The 23,512-nt window shown below is 60.0% G+C and overlaps 1 protein-coding gene across 14 annotated transcripts in view; it reads right to left on the bottom strand.

Moving 5' to 3' along the window:
- GRAMD1A (GRAM domain containing 1A) overlaps positions 1-22,703 on the bottom strand; it is a 28,180-nt gene extending 5,477 nt beyond the window's left edge. For 4 of the 14 annotated variants that reach the window (XM_038383110.2, XM_038383108.2, XM_038383109.2 and 1 more), the window contains exons 1-14: positions 22,566-22,680; positions 16,428-16,629; positions 14,828-14,848; positions 13,903-13,987; positions 13,237-13,340; positions 7,662-7,757; positions 6,906-6,986; positions 6,343-6,464; positions 5,769-5,922; positions 4,296-4,500; positions 3,842-3,982; positions 2,958-3,076; positions 2,506-2,648; positions 46-149 (exon numbers count right to left, since the gene is read on the bottom strand). In XM_038383110.2, the coding sequence (XP_038239038.1) occupies positions 46-149; positions 2,506-2,648; positions 2,958-3,076; positions 3,842-3,982; positions 4,296-4,500; positions 5,769-5,922; positions 6,343-6,464; positions 6,906-6,986; positions 7,662-7,757; positions 13,237-13,340; positions 13,903-13,987; positions 14,828-14,848; positions 16,428-16,629; positions 22,566-22,573 (1,585 nt within the window). In that variant the 5' untranslated portion in view covers positions 22,574-22,680. Of the gene's footprint in view, positions 1-45; positions 150-2,505; positions 2,649-2,957; positions 3,077-3,841; positions 3,983-4,295; positions 4,501-5,768; positions 5,923-6,342; positions 6,465-6,905; positions 6,987-7,661; positions 7,758-13,236; positions 13,341-13,902; positions 13,988-14,641; positions 14,804-14,827; positions 14,849-16,427; positions 16,630-22,565 lie in introns of those variants that run through there. The other 10 variants (XM_043501877.1, XM_043501870.1, XM_038383113.2 and 7 more) reach the window with 6 other exon arrangements.
- Between the last annotated feature and the right edge of the window lie 809 nt (positions 22,704-23,512).

A 23,512-nucleotide genomic window follows, 5' to 3' on the forward strand; every position in this document is an offset into this window, starting at 1 on the left:
GTCCGTTCCGTCCCACCCCCCGTCCCAGGTGCTGTTGCCCCGTACCCAGGTGCTGGAAGTACTCCTCCACGCCGCTCCATGTGTTCTTTTCAATCAGGGCTCTCACTAGGTTCCAGGGCTGCTTCCGGTACCGGATCTCAGAGGAGACTCTGGGGAAGGCAGAACCGGGGGGCAGGGAGGGGGCCGTGTCAATGGCCTGCTCCTTGAGGCGCACTGGCGGGGGACGGGAGCTGCCAGGCCAGAATGCTGGGAAGCAGCTCCCTAGAGCAGATGTGGCGGGAGCCTGTTTCCCAGAGATTCCCAGCAGCAGGCCCCTCCGTCACAGATCTCAAGGCCAGAAGGCACCATTGTGCTCATCTGAGCTGAGCTACCCCTAGCATGGGCCTGTCACAAATGAACGCCTGCCCCCGCCCCATGGCTGCAGCAGGGCCTCAGTGGGGTCCTGGCTCCAACTCTAGTCCCCCAGGGCCAAGAAAGATCAGCTCCAACCAGGCGAATGCAGGTGGCTGCAGGACACTCAGGCCTAGCTCCTGAGAGGGGCGGGAAGAGCTGGGCTTGGATAGCCCCCAGTGCATGCTGAGAGGCTCCATGTGCACCCTGTAAATCCAGCAGGGGGTGGGTTTAGAAGAACTATAGGGATAAATACCCATCTGGCACAAGGCCTAGTGGAGCCGAACTGGGCAGGCACCCGTGGCGGTGTCAGGAGAAACTGGTTTCTGACGGCTGGAGGTGGGAGAGTCTGGGGCAGCCCCCCAGAGCCGGGGGAACCCGTCCTGTTGCAGACAGAGCTCAGGATGTCCCTGGAAGGGGTGCCGAGATGGGACTGCCTGCTGGGCCGGGGACCTGCCAGCCCTATGTGAGCTTTACAGATGGGTAGTGAGGGGGAATCTGCACATCCTTGGAGATTGTTCCAGGGCACAGTTCAGTTCCAGGCTGATTTAGTCCAGCTTCAACTTCTAGCCGCTGGCTGCTTGTGTTGGACTTTGGTCTGCTAGAGAGACAAGCCCAGCACTGGGTGTCTGACCTCACGCAGCACGGTCAGCCGGGAGCCTCACCCCTGACCCTACTCTGGGTTAAGTGAAAGAGCTGGAGCTCCGGGAGCCTCTCCCTCTCAGGCAGGGTTCCTGACCCTTTCCTCATTCTCGAGGCTCTTCCTGGACCCCTTCCCAATTTATCACCATCCTCCTTGGCCTGTGGGCGCCAAACCTGGATACAGGGGCCAAGCTACATCACACCAGGACCAAACCCAGAGGGAAAATCACCTCCCTGCTCCTCCTCGAGATTCCCATTTGTGCACCCAGGGCTGCATTAGTCCCTCTGGCCCCAGTGTTGCATGGGAAGCCCGCATTCAGCTGGTATCTCTTTGGGAGATGCCAAGGCTGGTGGCAAGAGGGAACACTGTTCACGTAACACACCTAGATCTTCTACTGCCTTTGACTTGGGACCACACATTTAGAATGACAAACCGAGACTGATACGAAATCGGCATGGCCCACACTGAACGCATTCACAGCCAGCTAACTGAGAGGGCCCAAAATGAACCTGTAAAGGGGAACCAGCCCTTGAGGGGGGTGTCTCTGGGGTGGTCCTGTAGGGATCAGGTCTTGGCCTGTGCTATCTGCAGCTTTATCAATGATCTGAAAGAAAACATCAATTCGTCCCTGGTAGAGTTAGCAGAAGACACAGACATTGGGGGAGCAGAAAATAATGCAAAGTCCAGGTCACTAGCACAGAGCCACTGGGATGGGGGACTCTACGACCCCCAAATCTTTTCATCCCTGCTCCACACAGAGGAGGGACAGAGACACCTGGGCCTGAGTGCGTGGCCAATGCTCTTTGTGCCGAGCTGGACAGTTACATGGAGCCATATTACAAGACAATGTGTGCTCATGGCCAGCTCACTAAGCCGTCCCGATTTCGTATCAGTCTCGGTTTGTCACTCTAAATGTCACGTAGTCCCAAGTCAAAGGCCGTAGAGGACCTAAGTGAGTTACATCAACACTGTTCCCTCCTGCCACCAGCCTTGGCATCTCCTCCCGAAGAGAGCAAGTTAGTGACAGGATCTATTCTCCATAAACCCATGGCAATTGACATTAATTCCATCCCCCTCCTTTAATTTGTTATTAACTGAGTCCATATCAGCTGCTCCTTTCTCTCTCCCAGGATTGCTGTCAGGCCTATAATCATCCAAACTATCCCCTTTACCCTTTTTAAAAGAGTAGCACAACAGTAGTTTTCTACCAGGCCTCTGGAACTTCCCCAGTGCTCTAAGACTCATTGAAAATCAACCTTAATGGGCCAGCAAGTTCCTCATCCAGCTCTTTCTTTTAACTCTTGGGTGCAAGTTATCTGGACCTGCTGATTTCAAAGGGTCTGACTTTCATCGTGTGGAGCAGCCATGAGACAAAGAGAGCCAGGCACCAGAGGAATTCCCAGCACCACTCTCTGGATCGGGAGGTGCCCCCCAAACCCCCACTGCAGAGGGGCTCTTAGCTGAGTCAGTACCTGAGGCGGGCCGTGCCTGTGGCCAGCGTGCTGATGCAGTAGCGGTGGGTGGTGTAGAAGTAATCCTGGTAGGGGATGCCCTGAGTGATCACCTCTGAGTCCACCACGTAGGCACCGCTCTTGGGGCTGGTACGGAACAGGGTCTGGGGGGAGGCCAGCTCTACTCATCCCATCACAGGCCAGAGACAGCCCTGCTTTGTTCCCCTACACCTGCCGCCCCCACCACACAGTCCAGCTGCCACGCCTGCTTCCCACCACCATGCAGTTCAGCCCCACCCCTGACCTGCTGCCCCCCACCACACACTTCAGCCCCCATGCCTGCTGCCTCCCACCATGCAGTCCAGCCCCACCCCTGACCTGCTGCCCCCCACCGCGCAGTCCAGTCCTCCCATCCAGCTGCCCCATATCTGCTCCTTCACGCCCTCTTGGGGCTGCGCTGCCCCCTCCCTCACCTGTGTCTCCACCACAGCAGCTGCCTTGGGCCCCAGCGGGTTGCTGAGGGGGATGGTATAGGAGAGGACGCGGCGCTGGCGGCACTTACTCTTGCCACTCCATGAGGTCAGGGTCACGTCTGGGGAGAGCAGGGGGTATGTCAGGGCAGGGGGATCCCCAACTCAGGGGCCTCCCCCTATGTCCCCCCACGCATCCCTCTTGTCCCCGACTCCCAGCTGCTGGGCCCTGCCCTTGGTGGCATTAAACTGGTGTGGCCCAGTGGGGTGCCCAGCAGCACAAACACCCGACCCAGTGCTCTGCCATGGCCCCCTTCCCTCTTGGGCCCTGCAGCAAGTGTGCTCCCTTCCGGCCAGAGCGAGCGCATGGCTAGTGCTGCCATGGGCAGCAGCCGCCAGGGCTGGTGACCCATGTCCTCCAGCTGGCACAGGCCACTCAGGTCGTGTGCAGCGCCAGGCATGGGCCTGGTGCTCAGTCCAAGGCCTCCCCTGCACTGCAGTTGGCAGCTCCCTTGAGCACTAAGCCCAGACTCTCTGAGGGCAGCGAGTCCCAGGTGTTGGGTGACCCCCCCTACCACCCTGCCTTCCTGTGCCCATCACACACATGCCCAACACCCTCGGCCTGGCCAACGCGGGGTGTGTGTCCTGGGGGTGGAGAGAGCCCTCGCCCCGCACTGGCTGCTCCTGGCCCAGCCCCGCTCAGCTTCGGGATCTCTGCCAGGCTGCCTGGCCTGGAGCTACTGGGTCCCCTGCCCCATACACCTCTACTCGGGCCAGCAGCGCCCCGGGGTGTCCTGGGCAGTGAGCCAGACCCAGCCCAGCCATCATCTGGAGGGTGGCAGGGGGCAGCCAGCTCCAGGGAAGACTCAGCCCCTGCTCCACCCCACCTGTGAACTTGCGCTGGCCCAGGAAACTCTGCATGAACAGTGAGTCGGTGAAGAGCATCTGCTGCAGCCGCTCAGCCCCCAGGCAATAGACGCAGTTCAGCAGCAGCCGCCCAGGCAGGTCCGAAAAGGCGTCCACCTCCGCTGTGAGGAGAGAGGGGTGAGGAGCTGCCTGGGTCCTAACCCAGTTCTGGGAGGACAGTGGGATCAGAGCAGGCAGGCTGGGAGCCAGGACTCCTAGATTCTTTTCCTGGCTCTGGGAAGGGAGTGGTCCTAGTGGTTAGAGCAGGGGGCTGGGAGCCAGGACTCCTGGCTCTGGGAAGGGAGTGGTCCTAGTGGTTAGAGCAGGGGGGCTGGGAGCCAGGACTCCTGGGTTCTCTCCTTGGCTGTAGGAGATGGGTGGGGCCTAGTGGTTAAAGCTGAGGGCTGGTATGTTTGGGCAATGCTGGGCTGTCACCTTCATCCTGTGTGGAGGAGGATGAGGAGGAGGAGGAGTTGCTGGTGTCAGTGGGGAGCTCCTCATGGGGCAGCAGGTCCCCCAGGGCAGGCAGCGGGGCCCCCCCGAGTGCCGCAGCCTTCGGAGGCTCCAGCCCCAGTGTCGCTGTGCAGTTGGAGGCAGCATCCGCCGGGCTGTCCACATTCTCCTCGGGGTCCTCTGCCAGCTGGGGGGAAGGGAAAGTGAGGGGGCCCAACATGGGCCCAAAACCTCCCCCGGCCATGCCCCAACTCCCCAGAAGGTCCCCCAGCCCCGCCTGCTTCCTCCCCAATACCCCCCCCCCACACACCTCCTATGGCGCTGGCAGCTGGCCAGCTCAGGGCAGGACCTGGAAGAGGGGTTAATTTATTGTGTGTGAGTACAAAGGGCCATTAACTAGGCTAACTAAGACAAGCCCATGCACTTGTGTTGATAGAAACCAAGAACTGATGGTAATTGTATTTACCTACATCCTGGTGGCTGTAACCAAATGAACTGGTACCTGCAAAATCCTTTTCACCTCTTGTCGCTCTTTATTACCTGCACATCCTGCATGCAGCTGTGCTCAGGTGTCAGAAGATGCAAAGGCCTGTAGCTAACATGGAGGGTGAATTCACTGACCAGAGAACCGTTTGGCTAGGGCATGTCATGGCTATAGGGTGTTTACAAGACTGAAGCCTCAGATTGAAGCATTTGATCTTGAAAGCAAGTGTTACTGGGACTTTTCACAGCTTCAAGTGTCCATCACATGCTGTGACAGGTTTTCTGTAAGGACAACCTGTCCGCTGGCTCTGTGCACGGGAGGGCTATAAATACCCCATTCATTGGCCTGAGCCAGTACCTCTGATCTGCTGAACTCTGACCAGGGAGTCTGAGCCATCGGACTGAGAATGGGACACCCGGAAAGATTCGTGGAAGGATTCTAAGAGACTTATGGAGAATCTGCCGACATTAAATCTCTGCTAACAACTGGACTCTCACAGTCTTATTCACCTGTAATGTGTTTTATCTGCTCTGACTTTGAATAATGCTCAGTTATTTTCTTAGCTAGCTTTAGACACTAAAGCAAGTGGCTACCTGTGCTGTCTATGTCTGACCTGAGGTAAGTGATGAGTCCTTTGAGACTGGAAGAACCTAATGTGTGGGGAATGTGGATTTAATCACCTTTCATCGCAAAGTGCAGGATGTCTGGGGGATAATGAGGGTTTGGAATGCCAAGGGGCTGTCTGTGCTCCATGGTAAAACAGGTAGACTGAGCCAGGGGTACATTTCAGTGCCAGCTTGGTGAAATCAAATGATAGAATACACCCCCAGTCTGGGGTGTCTGTCCTGAGTTTGGCTTTCTCAGCTGTGAGTCACTCCAGGCATCTGATACCTCCCCCAACCCCATCCCCCGAACCACCCCAGTCCTGCCCCCTCCCTAACTCGGCCCCACCAACCCTTCCCCCCACTCACCGAGGCGGCCCCATCACTGCTGCTGGCCAGTGAGTGGAAGCTCTGACTGGCAGCTGTCCTGGCCAGCCTGGGGCTGGGGTCCACCTTGAGGTCAGCAGTGCAGGGCAAGGCCAGGTCTCTCAGCTCGATGATGTCACTGAGCTCTCTGGCTGGCCTGGAGGGGGGGCAGTCACTGGGGTGCCAGGGGTCGCACAAGTGTTGAGGTCACTGGGTCCCGTAGGGTTGGGGATCGCACCAGGGCAAGTCTCGGGGTCAGACACATGGGTGGGGGGGAGGGTGCCAGTTTGTCCCGGGGTGGGGGGGAAGAGCAGGCACCAGCTTATCCCGGGGGGGCAGGGCAGGGGCTTTCCAGTCGACAGGGGTCCCAGGTCTCCCAACACTTGGGTGGGGCCAACCTATTCCTGGGGAGGCAACTCCCCCCCAGCTCTCTCTGGGCAAGAGGACCCAGACACTCTCATGGGGCGGTGGGGGAAGGTGCAGGGATGGGCAGCCAGACCTGAGGGACCTGCAGCAGAGGTCGGAGGCCTGTGGCTGGCCCCACGCAAGTCGGAGGTCGGGGGGGGCTCACACTCACCCCAGGCCATTGAGCTCGTCAGTGGGGACAGGACAGACGTAGTCGTTGTCCTCGCTGGTGAGGCCGAGCTCAGCGCCATAGCCCTGGTGGACTATATGCCAGAGCTCCTGCGGGGACAGTGTCTGGGGGGGAAAGAGACAGTGTCTGGAATGGAGAACTGTGACAGGGGAACAGCGTCGGGGGGGGGGGAAAACAGCGTCGGGGGGAGAGAGACAGTGTCGGGAGGAATAGCACTGGGGGGGAGAGAGACAGCGTCGGGGGGGAGAGAAACAGAGTTGGGGGCAGACAGCATCTGGGGACGGATGACAGCGTCTGGCGGGGAACTAACAGCATTGGGGGGACAGCATCTGGAGGGGGAGAAAGCGTCAGGGGAAAGGGACAGTGTCGGGAAAGGGGACAACATCTGAAGGGAGGGGGACAGCGTCGGGGGAAAGGTACAATGTCAGGGGACGGGACAGCATCTGGAAGGGGGGGACAGTGTCGGGGGAAGGGACAGCGTCTGCGCCCCCCAGAATCCCATCCCCAGATCCTCACCCCCAAACTGCCCCCCCCCGCGTCTGTACCTTCTCCAGCAGCGCGTTCTGCCACAGGCGGAAGATCAGCATGAAGCAGCGATCACGGGCTCCAAATGAGGTGAAGAAATGCTGGGGGGAGGGGGAAGTGAGACCCGACTCCCGGTTCTCCTGGTGCCCCTCCCTCCCGACCCGCAGCCCCTGCTAGCCCAGCCCTGCCCCGCCACCAGCTCAGCCGGTGCCCCTCACTCCCGACCTCCCAGCCCTGGGCTCCCCCCTCCGCAGCTCTGCTGGTGCCTCTCACTCCCGACCCGCAGCCCCTGTTAGCCCAGCCCTCGGCTCCCCCACACCTGTCCCACTCCTTCCCAGAAGGGGGCCCAGCAGGGCACTGATGCTGCTCAGACAGTGGCCTCCAGCAGCCAGGAAAGCCCCCTCCCCCCAGGTCCCAGCTCAGAGTGACCAGACTCAGTGTCCTTAGGGCAGCACTTCTGTGAGGGGCAGGGATGGGGGTTAGCCCCTTGGCATTCCCCAGCCCCGCCTCTAGGGGATCAGGTCCCCACCTGACCCCTCCTCAGATGAGGATGCCATCACCCACACAGAGGGGCAGGCAGGACCTGTCCCCTCTCCCTGTGGGGTTGCCCCCAGGGGATCCACCCAGCTGTCTCTGTATCTACCCTGCATCGGGCAGGGGCACCTGGGATGCCATAGTCCTGTGGGGAGGGACTGTGCGGAGCCCAGACAGGGGCATGGGGCTGCCCCCCAAGGAGAGGGGCCCTGGGGTTGGGGGGAGCCCCAGCCCTGTCTCACCTTGTCGGCCGCAGTGCAGACCTGGATGGCGTTGGGAATCAGTTTGGCCATCTTCTCCTTCTTCAGGCATTTCACCTCTCGCAGTGGGACAGAGATCTGCAGGGGGCAGCGGTCAGGGTGTGCCACAGCAGGAGATGCAGGTAATGTGGGGTTGGGGGGATAAAAGGGAAGCTGGAGGTGACCCAGGACAGCAGTGGGAGAGGCAGGGAGGTGCCTGGGGATGGAGGGGAAGCTGGAGGCATCCCAGGGCAGTGCCTGTGGGGAGGGGAAGCTGGACAGGAGGGACAGGGTTGGTGTGGGGGGGTGGGCAAAAGGGAAGCTGGAGGCGGCCCAGGGTAGCAGGGAAGTGACCAAGTGGGAATTTTCTTAATGTTTTGTATGAATACTGTGTGTGTGCCTCAGTTTCCCTTATGTGTCACATAAGTATCTAAGTGGTGATAGTTGCAGAGGCCCTTAGGGGGTGGGTGGGACTGCCAACTGGCTGCCTTGGCTCAGACAATGGTCAGACATTCCGTATCCTGGCAACTAAGGCTGGGGCCTATCCTCTGCATGGAGCCAGCCGAAGGAGTTAGACAGAGGTGGAGGCCAGGTGACCAGTTTGCTGGGGAAAGAGACAAAGGACAGAAGAGGGCAGTTGGGCATGACTTAGGCTGGGCTGCGGGAAGCTGGTCAGTCTCTTGATCTGGGGACTTGGGGGGAGAGCCCAGGGCCCTGGATCCCCCCAAGATGGACTTCGCTGTAACTTCCTGGTCTCTGGCTGAGAGTCACTGCTGAGTGCGGAGTTGGGGTGCAGGGCCCTTTGGGGCATGTGAGGCTTCCCCAGGTGTCCTAGTCAGGTGGACTCCCTGCAGGGAGCTCATGGCATGGAACAGGGGTGCTGAGCACTACGAGGTCAGACCAGGAGGCGCTGAAGCCGAGGAGACTGGCCCTGGGGAGTGTGCCCTGGCGGGTGTCACACTACAAGAGGGTCCTGTCTGAACTTCACTCAGAGCGGTTTCAGAGCACTGAGCCTGCTCGCCCGTGGCAGCTGGTGGGTCAGGTGGGATATGCTGCATCCCGTGGACGGTTGGCTTCTGAAGGCACTGGGAGCATCCTGCAGTAAGTGGCTGGGTGCAGTAAAACACGGGGAATTAGAGGGAAGAGCGGAAAATGACGGAGAACCACCTCCATAAGACGGGCACTGTCGAGCTGTGCAGAGGGAGAGCGCTACGCATTGGAAAGTTCACCAAGGCGCAGCTGATTGCGCAGCTGGAGGAGGATTAGATCTAAGGAGCCAGTTCCTGACACAAACTGGGCTATAAGAGGGACTGGGAGCAGCTGGAGCAGCAGTAGGGTGATCCCAAGACCCACTTCCCTGTCCAGCAAGGGGTCTTCATGACTGGGTCCCCCGTTGGTGGATCTGAAATGAAGGGAATTGGAACTGAGGCAGAGGGACCCCCCCCAGTGGTGAGTGGGAATAGACCCAGGGATGCCAATTCCTTAGGGAACCTAGATACTAACTTGCTGCCCCAGTTTAAGGAGGGGGGCTATGGATGCTGATCTCACCGCCTCCGAGAAGGCTTGTAATGTGAACTAGCTTGACCCTGCAGAAAGTCACCAGTATCTAACTCCCTTACTGGGCCCCAAGGCCACAGAGGCATTCAAGCAAGTGGATGGGGAGGAAACAGGAGACTAGGAACTGGTCAAGAAAGCTCCACTGCTTAAGTTTGGCTGAGGCCTGAGGTGGACAGGAAAAGGTTCCAGGGGATGCGAGAGACCCCGGGGGTGACCTCCGTTGAAATCACCACCCTGCTTGGAAAATCTCTCTGCAAATGGGGAAAGGTCCCAGGGTCACCAGCATGGAGAACGTATAGGATCTGGTGGGGCTAGAGCAGCTGTAGATCTGCTCTCTGGATCTTACAGTGTGGTTAGTGGACAGGAAGCCACAAGACCTGCGGAGGGCAGGCAGGTTGGCCGATGAGTTTGCGGACAGCAGGTCTGGGTATGGGAAGGGACCACTTGGGGACTGGCCCAGGGACAAGTCCGAGGAAGGGGAGCCCATGGAGGCATCCCCAGAGTGAACCTGGTGTTATGGGAGAGGCTGAGGAGGTGAACCTCCTCCAGGGGGCCTCAGAGACCTGAGATTTAATTACGGCAGGCAGGAGGGCAGAAGGCTATGCAGTGCCCAAAGGTCAAGGAAGCATGGGTCACCGAGACCCCTCAAAGGGTTAACTTGGTGAAGGGAAGACAACCTGTAAGTCAGGCTCAGAGAGCAGGCTGTCTCTCTGACAGACCCCAGCATGTATATCTGCTTGGATTCTACTGGGCTCAGGCCCCTCCGATCCTCAGTGCAGCAGAAGGCAGTGGTCAATGGGGAGACATTCCTGGGGTGGTGAGACTCTGGGACAGAGAGAACTGTTATCGGGCCCTGGGTGGTGCAGCCCCCCTGATGCTGAGGGGCTGCGTGACCTGGGTGAAGGTCCCAGGGATGAAGCCATTTGCCCTGCCATGGCTCAGACCCTGGGGCAGACACAGGAGGGATTGGGGTGGCTAGTAGTTAGAGTTCTCCAGGACATCAGCTCTGACATACTCTTGGGGAATGACTGTGTCTCTGAGACAGGATCCAGGCCCTTCTACTGTAAGGGCCAAAGAGCTGAATTTGAATCCAGGGAACCAAGTGGCTGAGACTGAAGCAATCAGTGAAAATGTAGATGACCCGGCTGGCAGAGGGGAGGAGCTGCTAAGCTCGGGATACCGGCCTGTCTGTAACTAGAGCCCTGGAGCTGAGTGGGATGGAACAGAGGACTGGTCCAGCAGCCCAGTGCAGGGGAGAGATAACTCACCTTAGCTCTGTAGCTCAGATGCTGTGAGCAAAGCAGTGGGCTTGCTGCCTGCCCTTACTGGGACAGCGGGGCGAAGCTGAGCACGGGGGGATCGGAGACCCCAGCTGAGCATGGGAAACCACAGCCAGGGCAGGACAGCTGCCAACCCACTTTGCCTTTTTCAGAGGTGTGAGAGGCCCCAGGGAAAGGGGAAGTAGCTGGAAGAGCTGGTCAGATGGGGGTCAGAGGTGGAGTCAAGGCAAAGATGGGAGCAATTAACCCTGAGAGCCCAAATCTCAGTGTTCCAGACGGAGGGCGGTTTTAGTTTGAACCCCAAAGGCTTTGGGGTGGCAAAGGGCACAAGCCCCATAAAACCTCCCCACATGTGGCCTGCGAGTGTCATCAAGCAGACCAGACCTAAGGGAGGGCGTGGAACTGGAAGGGACTGGTGTAACTCCCACCAAGGAATGGGAGAGGTGCTGGGGCATCTTTGGTAACAGTGGGTTGAAACTTCCCCAGATCACTGGCTGAAGTGACCCTGCTCATTTGGTCTCGAAGGGGGTAGAGATGTGACAAAGTGGGAATGTTCTTCATGGTTTGTATGAATACTATGCGTGCCTCATTTCCCCTAATGTGTGGCACAAGATTCTAGGTGGTGGGACAAAGGTGTGTGATCCTTGCAGAGCCCCTAGTGGGCAGGCGTGACTGCCATCTGGCTGCCCGGGCAAAGACAATGGCCGACACTCTGTATACTGGCAACTGATGGCCGGGGCCCATCCTCTGCAAGAGCCAGCTATGAGGAGCTGAAGAAAAGAGAGAGGTGGAGGCCAGGTGGCCAGTTTACCCAGGAAAGAGACAAAGGATGGAGGAGGGCAGCTGGGTGTGACTGAGGCTGGGCTGCTTGAAACTGAGGAGTCTCCTGGTTTTGGGACTCGGGGGAGAGCCCAGGCTCTGTGTCTCCCCCAGATGGGCTCTGCTGCACTCTGTGCTAATAAGATCTGTCCTGTGCTGTGTTCAGGTGGCTATTAAACCTTCTGTGTCACACGCTGGCTGAGTCCCTGCTGAGTGTGGAGCTGGATGCAGGGCCCTTTGGGGTATGAGGCTTCCCCAGGTGTCCTAGTTGGGCAGACTGTCTGCAGGGAGCTCACGGGGTGAACAGGGGCTGAACACCCCGAGGTCAGACCCAGCAGGTGCTGAAGCTGAAGAGACTGGCCCTGGTGGCCTGAGGGCGTCACACTACTTGAGGGCCCTGGCTGAACTTCACTCAGAGCTGTCCAGAGCCCCCAGACTGTGCACCCGTGACTGGGCCCCTAGGTGGAGGGGCAGGGGAAGCTGGAGGTGGCACAGGGCAGCAGGGACACGGCAGGGCTTGGGGTCCCTGGAGGGATGGGAAGCTGGAGGCAGCTCAGGGCAGATGGGGCAGGGCAGAGCTCAGGGGCACTGGGGGGAGAGGGGCAGTGGCCCAGGGCAGCAGGGAAGGTGCAGGATTCGGGGGTGCTGGGGGGCGGCGAGGGGAAGCTGGCAGGGCCCAGGACAGTGGGGGTTGGTACAGGATTCAGAGGTGCCTGGTGGTTTGCGGAGCAGGGCCATGGGGCAGCTGGGGAGGGCAAGGGAAGCTAGCAGGGCCCAGAGCAGTGGTGGGAGGTGCGGGCTTGGAGTCCCCTGGGGGATGGGAAGCTGGAGGCAGTCCAGGGCATCAGAGGCAAGGCAGAGTTCAGGGGTACCAAGGGGGAGGGGCAGTGGCCCAGGACAGCAAAGGGAGGTGCAGGGCTCCGGGGCACCTGGGGGGGTGAGGTGGGGCCATGGGCGCACGGGGGGCAGGAGCAGGGCCCAGAACAGCGGGGGAGGGGGAGAGCAGGGCGGTAGGGTGCCCGGGTCGGGGGCAGGGGAAGCTGGCAGGGCCCAGGACAGCAGGGGAAGTACAGGATTCAGGGGTGCCGGTGGGGGGGGAGCAGAAATGTAGGGTGCCCAGGGCCGGGGACAGGGGAAGCTGGCAGGGCCCAGGACAACGGGGGAGGGGCAGGATTCAGGGGTGCCGGGGGGGGAAAGGGAGAGCAGGGCCGTAGGGCATCCAGGGGAAGCAGGCAGGGCCCAGGACAGTGGGGGAGGTGCAGGATTCAGGGGTGCCGGGGGGGAGGCAGGAGCAGGGTCCAGGACAGCAAGGGAGGTACAGGATTCAGAGGTGCCAGGGGGGGAGGAGCAGGGTCAGAGGGCGCCCGGGGGGGGACAGGAGAAGCTGGCAGGGCCCAGGACAGTGGGGGAGGTGCAGGATTCAGGGGTGCCGGGGGGAGGGGGAGGGGAGCAGGGCCACAGGGCACCCGGGGCGGGGACAGGGGAAGATGGCAGAGCCCAGGATAGCAGGGGAGGTGCAGGATTCAGGGGTGCCATTGGGGGAAGGGGCAGGAGCAAGGCCGTAGGGCGCCCGGGGTGGGGGCAGGGGAAGCTGGCAGGGCCCAGGACAGCGGGGGAGGTACAGGATTCAGGGGTGCCGGGTGGGGGAGCAAGGCTGTAGGGCACCCGGGGCGGGGACAGGGGAAGCTGGCAGAGCCCAGGACAACGGGGGAGGGGCAGGATTCAGGGGTGCCGGGGGGGAAGGGGAGAGCAGGGCCGTAGGGCACCCGGGGAAGCAGACAGGGCCCAGGACAGTAGGGAAGGTGCAGGATTCAGGGGTGCTGGGAGGGGAGCAGAGCCATAGGGCACCCGGGATGGGGGCAGGGGAAGCTGGCAGGGCTCAGGACAGCGGGGGAGGGGCAGGATTCAGGGGGGTCACTCACTGCCGTCTCCCAGCGGAAGATGTTGCTGTAGAAGCAGAGCCAGTTCTCAGACAGGTAGAGCCGCCCCTGGAGCAGGATGTCGCGCTGCAGCGCACAGGAGTAATCTGGGGAGAGGGGAGATGTCAGAGCCAGCCCAGCGGGAGGCTGCGGGTTGGGAGTGAGGGGCACCAGCTGAGCTGGGGGAAGCCCAGGGCTGGGCTAGCAGGGGCTGTGGGTTGGGAGTGAGGGGCACCAGCTGAGCTGGGGGGAGAGGAGAGAGACACTCCCATTTGACAGCGCAGGGAGTAGGTCAGGTCTATGGGGGGAAGGGAGCTGCCAGCATGGGGGGGCCAATGGAAAGGGGGGGGCAATAGGTCGTGGGGAGTTGGTACAGCAGGAGCCACAGGGCCAAGTGCCAGCACAGCTCCCCCAGACACACAGGGGGAGCCCCCCTGAGTGATCAGGGACTGGAGGAGGGTGGGGAATAGTTGTGAAAACAGCTGGGGGACGAGTGAGAAGATGCGGGGGCCTCATTCCACGGCCCCCCTCCCTGCTCAGCCTACTCCTTTGTACCCCCATCCCCTCCCTGCAGGCCCCTGCTGCCCCTCCCCTGTCCCACACCCCTCCCCTGTCCCTGCCCCCCATGCCAGCCCCACCCTGGTGCCCCTCTCCCATGCTCCTCCTCACCCACAAGCAGCCGCTCGCTCTCCGGCAGCCCCTTGAAGATCCTGCGGAAATCCTCATTGCGCTGTTTGTACGTGGGGCTCAGCATCTGCGGGGGGAATCAGGCCCGTCAGGGGTGCAGAGGGCCATGCCCTGCCCCCTCCATGGCCCCGCCCTCAGCTATGGTTTTGGAACATGCAGGGGCACCGGGGAGGTCCCTAGGCCAGGCGCAGGGGGGACTCTGGGAGTGGGGGGATCCGGGAAGGGCAGCATTGAGGGGCTAGGAGAGTTCTGCCCAAGTTGGCCCCCCCGCCCAGCCATTTGGCTGCTCCCCCCTCCCCCAGTCACTTACAGGAAACAAAGGGGGGAAGGATCAGGCTGTGGCTCCCCCATCCACAGCAGGCTCGGGCCCTGGCCGGGGCTAAGCAGAGCTAGCAGGGAAAGGAGAGAGCTCAGAGCACCCCCTGCCCCTCCCGCTCCAGCCAAGCTCCTCTCCTTGCCCCTTCCCACGCAACTCCACATCAGAAACCATGGGGGGAGAGGGGGACATGAACCAAGTCCCTTCCCACCCCCTTACTCCTCCTCCTCATCGGCCCCCCTCTCCAGTTGGGCTGCAGCTGAGCGTGGGGGGAGGAAGGTCTCTGACGGGAGCAGGGAGGCCAGGCTCAGCCCCAGCAAATGGAGGCAGGACAAAGCCCAGAGAGGGGGTGAGGGGCGCAGCAATGGCAGGGCTGGAGGGTGTTGTAGGGCCTGTCTGCCCTACCCCAGGGATGTGCCCAGCTCTGGGCTGTGCTCAGATGGGGAGGTCCACAGAGTCCCTCATGCTGCTCCCTCCCACAGCTGCCAGAGGCAGAGACCAGGGAGACCGGGGTGGGGGGTGCAGGCTGAACCCTGGGAGCTGGGCAGTGTGTGGGGTGCTGGGGCTGCAGGCAGAGCTGGGAGGACTCACGCTGTACCAGCTTTGTGCTTTCTGCAAGGGAAAGAGAGAGATGGGTTAGAGCAGGAGTCCCCCAGGGGTACATCCCCAAAGCCTGCTCCCTCAGGGGTACACCCCCAAAGTCTGCTCCCACCAAGACCCCCCAGTTCCCTGCAGTACCCCCAAAGCCCTGCTCTCCCAGGACCCCCAGACACATCCCAAAGCCTGTTTCCCCAGGGATACTCACACAAGCCCTTGAGTATCTGCCCCTGCGAGAGCCCTCCCCTGAGCATTATGCCCTAGGGGATACCTCCCAGAACCTCACAGAGGCTGGCCCCCAGGAATGGCCCCCAAAGATGCCCCAGATGCTGGCCCCCCAGAGAATACCTCCCCAGAATGTCCAGGACACCCACAGAGCTCTCAGTACTGCAATACAGAGCCCCTTCACAGGGATCCCAACAGCCCTGAATCCAGGGAGTCTCCCAAACAACCCTCAATACCCTGCAGAGCTGGGGGTGGGGAGCCCAGAGATGAGCTAGCAGGGCCTGCAGGTCAGGATTTAGGGGCACTGACAGAGCTGGGGGAGGAAAGCCCAGCACAGGGCTAACAGGGGCTGTGTCATAAATATAAAGGGAAGAGTAACCACCATTCTGTATACAGAATTATAAAATCCCTCCTCGCCAGAGACAAAACCCTTTCACTTGGAAAGGGTTAAGAAGCTAGCATAACCTCGCTGGCACCTGACCAAAATGACCAATGAGGAGACAAATTACTTTCAAAGCTGGGGGGGAACAAAGGGTCTCTCTGTCTGTGTGATGCTTTTGCCGGGAACAGATCAGGAATGCAGGTCAGAACTCCTTAAGTTAGTAAGTAATCTAGCTAGAAATGCGTTAGATTTCCTTTTGTTTAATGGCTGGTAAATAAGCTGTGCTAAATGGGATGTAGATTCCTGTTTTTGTGTCTTTTTGTAACTTAAGATTTTGCCTAGAGGGATTCTCTATGTTTTGAATCTGATTAGCCTGTAAGGTATTTACCATCCTGATTTTACAGAGGTGATTCTTTTACTTTTTCTTTAATTAAAATTCTTCTTTTAAGAACCTGATTGTTTTTTCATTGTTCTTAAGATCCAAGGGTTTGGGTCTGTATTAACCTATGCAAATTGGTGAGGATTTTTATCAAGCCTTCCCCAGGAAAGGGAGTGTAGGGATTGGGGGGGGGATATTCTGGGGGGGAAGATGTCTCCAAGTGGGCTCTTTCCCTGTTCTTTGTTTAACCCGCTTGATGGTGGCAGAATAGGGTTCAAGGACAAGGCAAAGTTTGTACCTTGAGGAAGTTTTTAACCTATGCTGGTAAGAATAAGCTTAGAGGGTCTTTCATGCAGGTCCCCACATCTGTACCCTAGAGTTCAGAGTGGGGAAGGAACCTTGACACGCTGCAGGTTGTGATTGAGGGGAATTGGCAGAGTTGGGGGGAGCCCAGGGCTGGCTAGCAGGGGCTGTGGGTCGGGATTGAGGGGCACTGGTAAACCTGGGGAGGGAGCCCAGGGCTGGGCTAGCAGGGGCACCCAAAAAGTCCCCAGTATCCTGGCACACCCCCAGACACCCACAGCCCCCCAGGATCCAGCCCTCCTCACCTTGTTGTTGCGCATGAAACTCCTAGCGCTTAGCGGGTAGTTGAGGGGGGTGGACATGGGGCCCCGCTCTGGGGTGCTCTCTGTGATCTTTTCCACCATGGGATCTGCAGGGAGGTCCGGGGAGGTCCGGGTGGGCAGCAGTAGGTGCTTCCGCAGGGACGGAGAGCTGCTGGGGCTGCTCCGGGGAGAGGGGCTGCCTGTGCTGGGGGAAGACAGAGTGGGGGGGGCCCACATTTTCCTTCAGTTCCCCTCCCCATTCCTCCCAGGCTCTTCGCTCCCCTTCGCTGGGCCCCCCAGTGCCTCCTTTCATCCCGTTCCCCATCTCCACCTGTGGCACACTGTACCTCAAAACAGCACCCTGTAATCCCCATATTCATCATTCATATATAGGTGTGATATTTCATACAAAGCATGCCATGTATGATATCATATGAAAGGTCATGATCTGCTGAAACCCCTTGTTCTGTCCAAATATGTATATTCTCAGTGAGTATGAAGTTATGAGATTGTGCTATACGGTTGTTACTGAAATATGTTCTAAGTTTGAGATTTTGTACTATATGGGTGGTGACCCCAGCCCAGGAGGGTGTAAATCGACCGTTAATCAGTAGGGGAGTTGTAATCAAGCAATTTACAATTCAACAACAGTTGTGCAAGCACCACACCAGGGGATCGCTCAACCCTGTAACTCAGCAAAGCCCACCAGGACCCATCTGGGCAAGTGTCTTCCAGACACGTGGACTGAGGATATAAAATAGGGAACAATGGCATCATGCTTTGGCCTTTCTCCTCCCCCACTTACGAGTAACAAGGACCTGAGAAGACAAAGAACTTCAGCAGAGGAGACTGGTCCCAGGTTTAAGGGAGAAACCTATGTATTATGAATAAGGCTGAGAGTCTTTTACATAGGTCACGGAAATCACAGATTCCATGACTTTCCAGGATCTCCGTGACTTCCACAGCTGCAGTGGCTGGTGCGACTGAGCCCAGGGCAGCCTGAGCAGCTGGGGCGGTCCTGGGGCCAGCTGCACTGGCTGCTGCTCCGGCAGCCCTAAGCAACTGGTCCCAGGGACTGCCCCAAGCAGCAGTGGCGCCCCAGGCCGCCCCTGCTTGAAGGAACAGCAGTGGTGGTCATAGACTATCAGGGTTGGAAGGGACCTCGGGAGGTCATCTAGTCGAACCCCCTGCTCAAAGTAGGACCAATCCCCAATTTTTGCCCCAGATCCCTAAATGGCCCCCTCAAGGATTGAACTCACAACCCTGGGTTTAGCAGGCCAATGTTCAAATCACTGAGCTATCCCTCTCCCCAAAGCAACTACGGCCCGTACGGGGCTCAAACCTGTTACCTTGGCATTATTAGCACCATGCTCTAACCAGCTGAGCTAACTGGCCACAGGCTGCCCCCCACCCCCAGGAGCAGCAGCGACCGCCGGAGCACCCCCTCCCAGCAGCAGCGTCGATTGGAGCACCCTGACACCCCACCCATCCCCAGCACCTAAGATTTAGATAGGGGTATTTTTAGTAAAAGTCATGACAAGTCACTGGCCATGACTTTTTGGTTATTGCCCATGACCTTTGTCCGTGACTTTTACTAAAAATACCCATGCCTAAATCGTAGCCTTAATTATCAACTGTAACATCCAGTGGAGTGAGCAAATTGCTTTATCTAAATCAGTGGTTCTCAAACTTTTGTACTGGTGACCCCTTTCACATAGCAAGCCTCTGAGTGCGACCTCCCCCTTATAAATTAAAATCACTTTAAAATATATTTAACACCATTATAAATGCTAGATGCAAAGCGGGGTTTGGTGGCTGGATGCAAAGCGGGGTGGAGGCTGATAGCTCGCGACCCTCCATGTAATAACCTTGAGAACCCCTGAGGGGTCCCAATCCCCAGTTTGAGAACCCCTGATCTAAATACTGCCAAGTGTGATAAGTTTAAGATTTAGGTTGTGCGCTTATTTTTATTTTCATTGGTAACCATCTGTCCTCTTTTATGTCTACCACTTATAATCACTTAAAATCCATCTTTCTGTAGTTAATAAATCTGGTTTATATTTTACCTCAAACAGTGGGTTCTGCTTGAAGTGCTTGGGAAACCTTAGCTCGGACCAGAGCTGCTACGTGTGCTCTCCACACTGAGGGCGGGGCGGACTGGGTAATAAACTTGCAGTGGTCAGGCTCTGCCCAGGGCAGGATGGTGCAGCTCAGGGGGGCAAGGTCGGGGAGCCGGGGGGAACTGGCTGGTGCCTTTCGCTGTGTGAGTCACGAGAGGCTTTGGGTGCCTTCATGCAATCTAGTTGGGTGTGGGGCTTTCACCTGCTGTTGTGCTGAGAGATGGGAGGATACAGGGGCGTGGGTTGCTGCTTGTCACTAGCAAGACATACTGAGAGAAAGCCCCGGCTAGAGAGTGAAGGGGGCACAGCGGTACCCCAGTTCCAGGTTGTACCCTGGGGATCCTGTAAATCACCCTCCCCCAGCTCAAGACAGAGCTGTTCTTGGGACCAGGGACTAGAAACAGGAAATGCTGCTCCCATGGGGTGACATGACTCTGATTCCAGAGGGGGCATCTGGGGATGCCTGAAATTGGGGGACAGCTCAGAGCAAGAGAAGTGACCCCCAAGGAGGCAGAGCCACATGTGAGGGATCTCGTGGGTCTGATGGGGGGTTGTGCCAGCTGGGGGGGAGCCTGTGGGTCTGATGGGGGGTTGTGCCAGCTGGGGGAGAGCCTGTGGGTCTGATGTGGGGTAGTGCCAGCTGGAGCGGGGGGCTGTGGGTCTGATGAGGGGTAGTGCCAGCTTGGGGGGAGCTGTGGGTCTGATGGGGGTAGTGCCAGCCGGGGGGGGCAGGAGTCAGCCCCACTCCCAGTGCAGTGGGACTGAGCTGGAGCCAACCCACCCATCTCACAAACGGCTCTTTGTTCTGAGCTCCATCCCGACTCTGCTCCCCAGTGCAGCCAAATGGCTCCATCGCCGCCGTCCACCCCCAGCCTGACCCCAGCCCCCCTGGGCCTGGTGCCTCCCACTGGTGCCTGGAGTGTGACACCCCCCAGCACACACACAGCCCAGGGGAAAGAGACAGAACTGCAGTGGCAGGGGCTGCAGGTCAGGAGTTAGGGGCTCCGGCAGAGCTGGGGGGAGGGGAGCCCACAGCTGGGATAGTAGGGAGCTACAGGTCGGGAGTGAGGGACACCGGCAGAGCTGGGGACAGAGATGAGGATGGCCAATGTTGCTGCCCCCCAAAACTTCTCTCCCCCTCCCGATCACATGCCTCCCCATGCCCGACACTTACTGGCCATCTGGGACTCAGGCTAGTGGCAAGGGCAGCATGGGGGGGCCACGCTATTTCACGGGCAGCTCCAGATCTGGCTACTGTTGCCCCACCCCTCCCCTCAACAGTGGACCAGGGCTAGCCTGACCTGAGACAGCTGCTGTGGGCCAGCGCATGGGGGAGAGGGGGCCTAGAACACCCAGCACAGCCAGGGCTGGGGGGCAGGGGCAGTATGAGCCTCCCACGCCTCCCCCCCCAGCAGGGTTCAGGCCAAGCAGGAAGGGGGTCATGGCCAGCACTGGCCCTAATGCCCTCATACAGTGCTATGGGGCACTGTGCTGCAGGGAATGTGGCTGGGGGGAGAGCCAGGCTGTGGGGGGTGTGCCAGGCTGTGGGGAGAGCATCCCTTGCTGACCCCTTTACCCCCTGCAGCACACGCCCTCTAGTGCCATGCTGGGGCACTGGGTCTGGCACCAACTGCCAGGAGAGAGTGTCCCTTGCTGAGCCCTGGCCCCACTCCCTGGCCACTTACCAGGGTCCAGAAGGACCCAGATTCCCCCGGCCACTGCTGTCAGCTGGACTGAGCCTTTGGGCTGTAGGACTCTGGTGGCTCCTGGGGGCCCAAAGGGATGGGGGGCTGGAGCCTGTCACATGCAGCAAGATGCTGCCGGTCCCAGCCCTGGCACATGGGGCCCCTGGCTGCAGGAGAATGGTTGGCCCAAGACCTGGTGCCAACTGGAGGAGGAGGGAGGTAAATATGGGGCAGATCCTGCTAGCTTGGCCGGGCTTGAGGAGCTGCATGCCTGGCCAGTGACTGCCTGCAACCTCCGGCCTCGTCTGACATTGGGAGGGAACCCAGAGAGCATCCCTTGTCCCAGGTAGGACAGACCATGCAGGACAGCTCCACCAGTGCCCCTCACTCCCGACCTGCAGCCCCCTTCCAGCCCAGCCCTGGGCTCCCCCAACCCAGCTCTGCTGGTGCCCCTCACTCCCAACCCGCAGCCCCTGCTAGTCCAGCTCTGGGCTGCATAGATTCCTGGGCCAGAAGGGACCATTGTGATCATCTAGTCTGGCCAGAGAAATTTCCCAAAATAATCCCTAGCACAGAGCTTTGAGAAGAACAGCCCCTCATGGTTTAAAAATGGCCAGTGACGGAACCCTTGGAACAATTAATTCCCCTCCCTGTTCAAATGAATGCCTCATTTCCCATCTAAATTCATACAGCTTCAACTTCCAGCCGTCAGGTCATGATTGGGGTGTCTGACCCCCCACCGCACCCCTGCAGCATGGCCAGACGGGAGCCCTCTCAGGCAGGGTTCCTGATCCTTTCCTCATTCTTGGGGCTTTTCCTAGACCCTTCCCCAATTCATCACCATCCTCCTTGACCTGTGGGCACCAGAACTGGACACAAGGGCCCAGCAACGTCGCACCAGGGCCAAACCCAGCCTCCCTGCTCCTCCTCGAGATTCCCATTTGCACACTCAGGGCTGCATGACCCGCCCCCAAGTCCTTTTCAGTGTCCCTGCTCCCCAGGACAGAATCCCCCGGCCTGCGCGTGTGGCCAGCGTTCTTTGTTCCTAGCTGGACAGTTACATGGACTCATATTAAACAGTCACTACCCCCTCACTCTTGACCTGCAGCCCCTGCTATCCCAGACCTGGGCTCCCCCCACTTCCACTGGTGCCCCTCTACTCTGCCCTGCCCTGGGAGCACAGAGGGAAGGGGAAGATGGGCATTTCCTGTCTCGGAGCCCCTCGAGCCTGGGTTCTAATGCCGTAGGGGACAGACGCTCAGCCTGTTAAAGGGGCTGTGCCCCAGCTGGGCACAGAGACCCCTGAGTGCAGGGCCCCCTGCCCTGCTCGGCCCATTGCTCTCCCAGGAATCTCCAGGAGCACAGAGCAGTCAGGGCAGGCACTGAAGACACCTAGGCCCCTCTCCTACCATGGGAGGGAATCAGCCCTTGCTGGGCTTACAGAGGGATTTGGGGGCTAGTGAGGCCTGGCCTGCCCTGTTCCTGTAGTGCTCTGGGCCGGCACAGACCCAATGAGATGCTGGCATCCTCCCTGGCCTGTGGGCTCCAGGCTCTCCGGGATCTCCCTGCTGCAGGCACCCACGGCCCCGGGCACTGCTTGGCAAACAGATTCCTAGAGCAGTGGTTCTCAACCAGGGCCCCCTGGGGGACCGAGAGCAGGCTTCAGGGTCTCCACCAAGCATGGCTGGCATTAGACAGCTTGCTATCCCCTAACGAGGCCCTGGCTTTTATATGCAGAATTGTTGTGGCACAGCTGGACCATGGAGTTTTTATAGCATGGTGAGGGGGGCACAGAAAGAAAAAGGGAGAACCCCTGTGCTAAGGCAGCTCTGTGAGCTCGGACAGCTGGCGCCAAGCTGGGAGGGGGACCCAGGCGTCCGACTCAGCTGAGTGCAGGGGAGGGTGCTACAGGTGCCCGTGTCTGCACAGGGCCCATCGCTACCCAGACCCCCAGGGCTAGAGCAAATGCCAAAGGCCTGCGCCGGGCCCAAGATCCCCAGCCAGGAGCTCAGCGCAGGGCACCGGGCAGCGCCGGGCTCAGGGCCGGGGACTCGCTCGGCAGAGCCTGGGAACCTGCTGGGGAGCAGAAAGGGGGGTTCGGGCCGCTGGGGGGCACGGAACAGGGAGGGCAGGGCAATAACAGCCCAGGAGTCATGGCTCCCGGCCCTCCCCCCCTCTAACCACTAGACCCCACTCCCCTCCCAGAGCCAGGGAGAACCCAGGAGTCCTGGATCCCAGACACCCCTCCCCCCAGTTCCAACACACCGCAGCCCACTTCCTTCACCTCCATCCCCCGCTCACGCCACCCCACAGCCCCCGCCCCGGCGCCCCCTTACTCGAACATGGCCCGTGTCCCGGCCCGGCCGGCCGGCGGCCCTGCCTCCCCGCGGAGGAAGAGGAAGGAGCCAGAGGCCCGGCGGCTTCCTCCCCTCCCCCTCTCCGCGCTCCGCCCGCTGCACAAAGGATGGGGGTGGGGGCTGGGCACCAGGACCCCTGGGTTCTCCCTCTGGCTCTGGAAGCGCCCCAAACCCCTTGGAAAGCAGCGGCGGCTTCCAGGAGAACCCACCAAACCTGCCCCCGCCTCCCGGGCGGCCGCACAGGGTTACTGGGCTGGGCAGCCCCCCCGAGCGACGCACCGACCCCGACGGCCACGCATCGAGCCCTCCCGGCCATGCACTGAGCCCCCCCATCCACATCGGCCATGCACCGAGGCCCCCCGGCCCCACAACAAGCACAGGTGTCACTGGGGAGAGAAGCAGCACCCCTAGAGCCCCCCGCCATGCATCCAGCTCCGCCCCCCGCCCCCGCACGTGGCCCCCTCGGCCATGCACCGAACCCCATGGCAGGGAGGGGCTTCTCTTGGGGTGTGTGTCTAGAACACCCAGCAGGGAGCGGGCCGTCTGGGCCGGGTGCTGCACACCCCAGGGGCTCCACTCCCTGCCCCCCAACATCCCAAGGCCCTGGGATGCGGGTGGGGTGCACCACACTAGGGAAGGCAGACGATGGCAGCACCTGGCCCAGATCAGATCCCCCAGCCACTGGCACCAGGTTGGCCCCAGCACAGCTATACTCCTGCCCACAGCTGTACTCCTCCGTCAGGCCCATCCATGGCAATGCCCGCAGAACCGGGGAAGCCAGAGAGCAGGGCTTGGCTCCAGCAGCACAAGTGCACCCAGCCCCTGGTGCCCACCATGTCCGTCTCTGCACCCGCATCCTCTGCCACTGCCAGCCCTGTGCGCTCACCCCTGCCACCGTCAGCCCCATGCCCTCAACCCTGCCGTCC

This window comes from Dermochelys coriacea, chromosome 24 (genome assembly GCF_009764565.3).
Source record: "Dermochelys coriacea isolate rDerCor1 chromosome 24, rDerCor1.pri.v4, whole genome shotgun sequence".
NCBI lineage: Eukaryota > Metazoa > Chordata > Testudines > Dermochelyidae > Dermochelys > Dermochelys coriacea.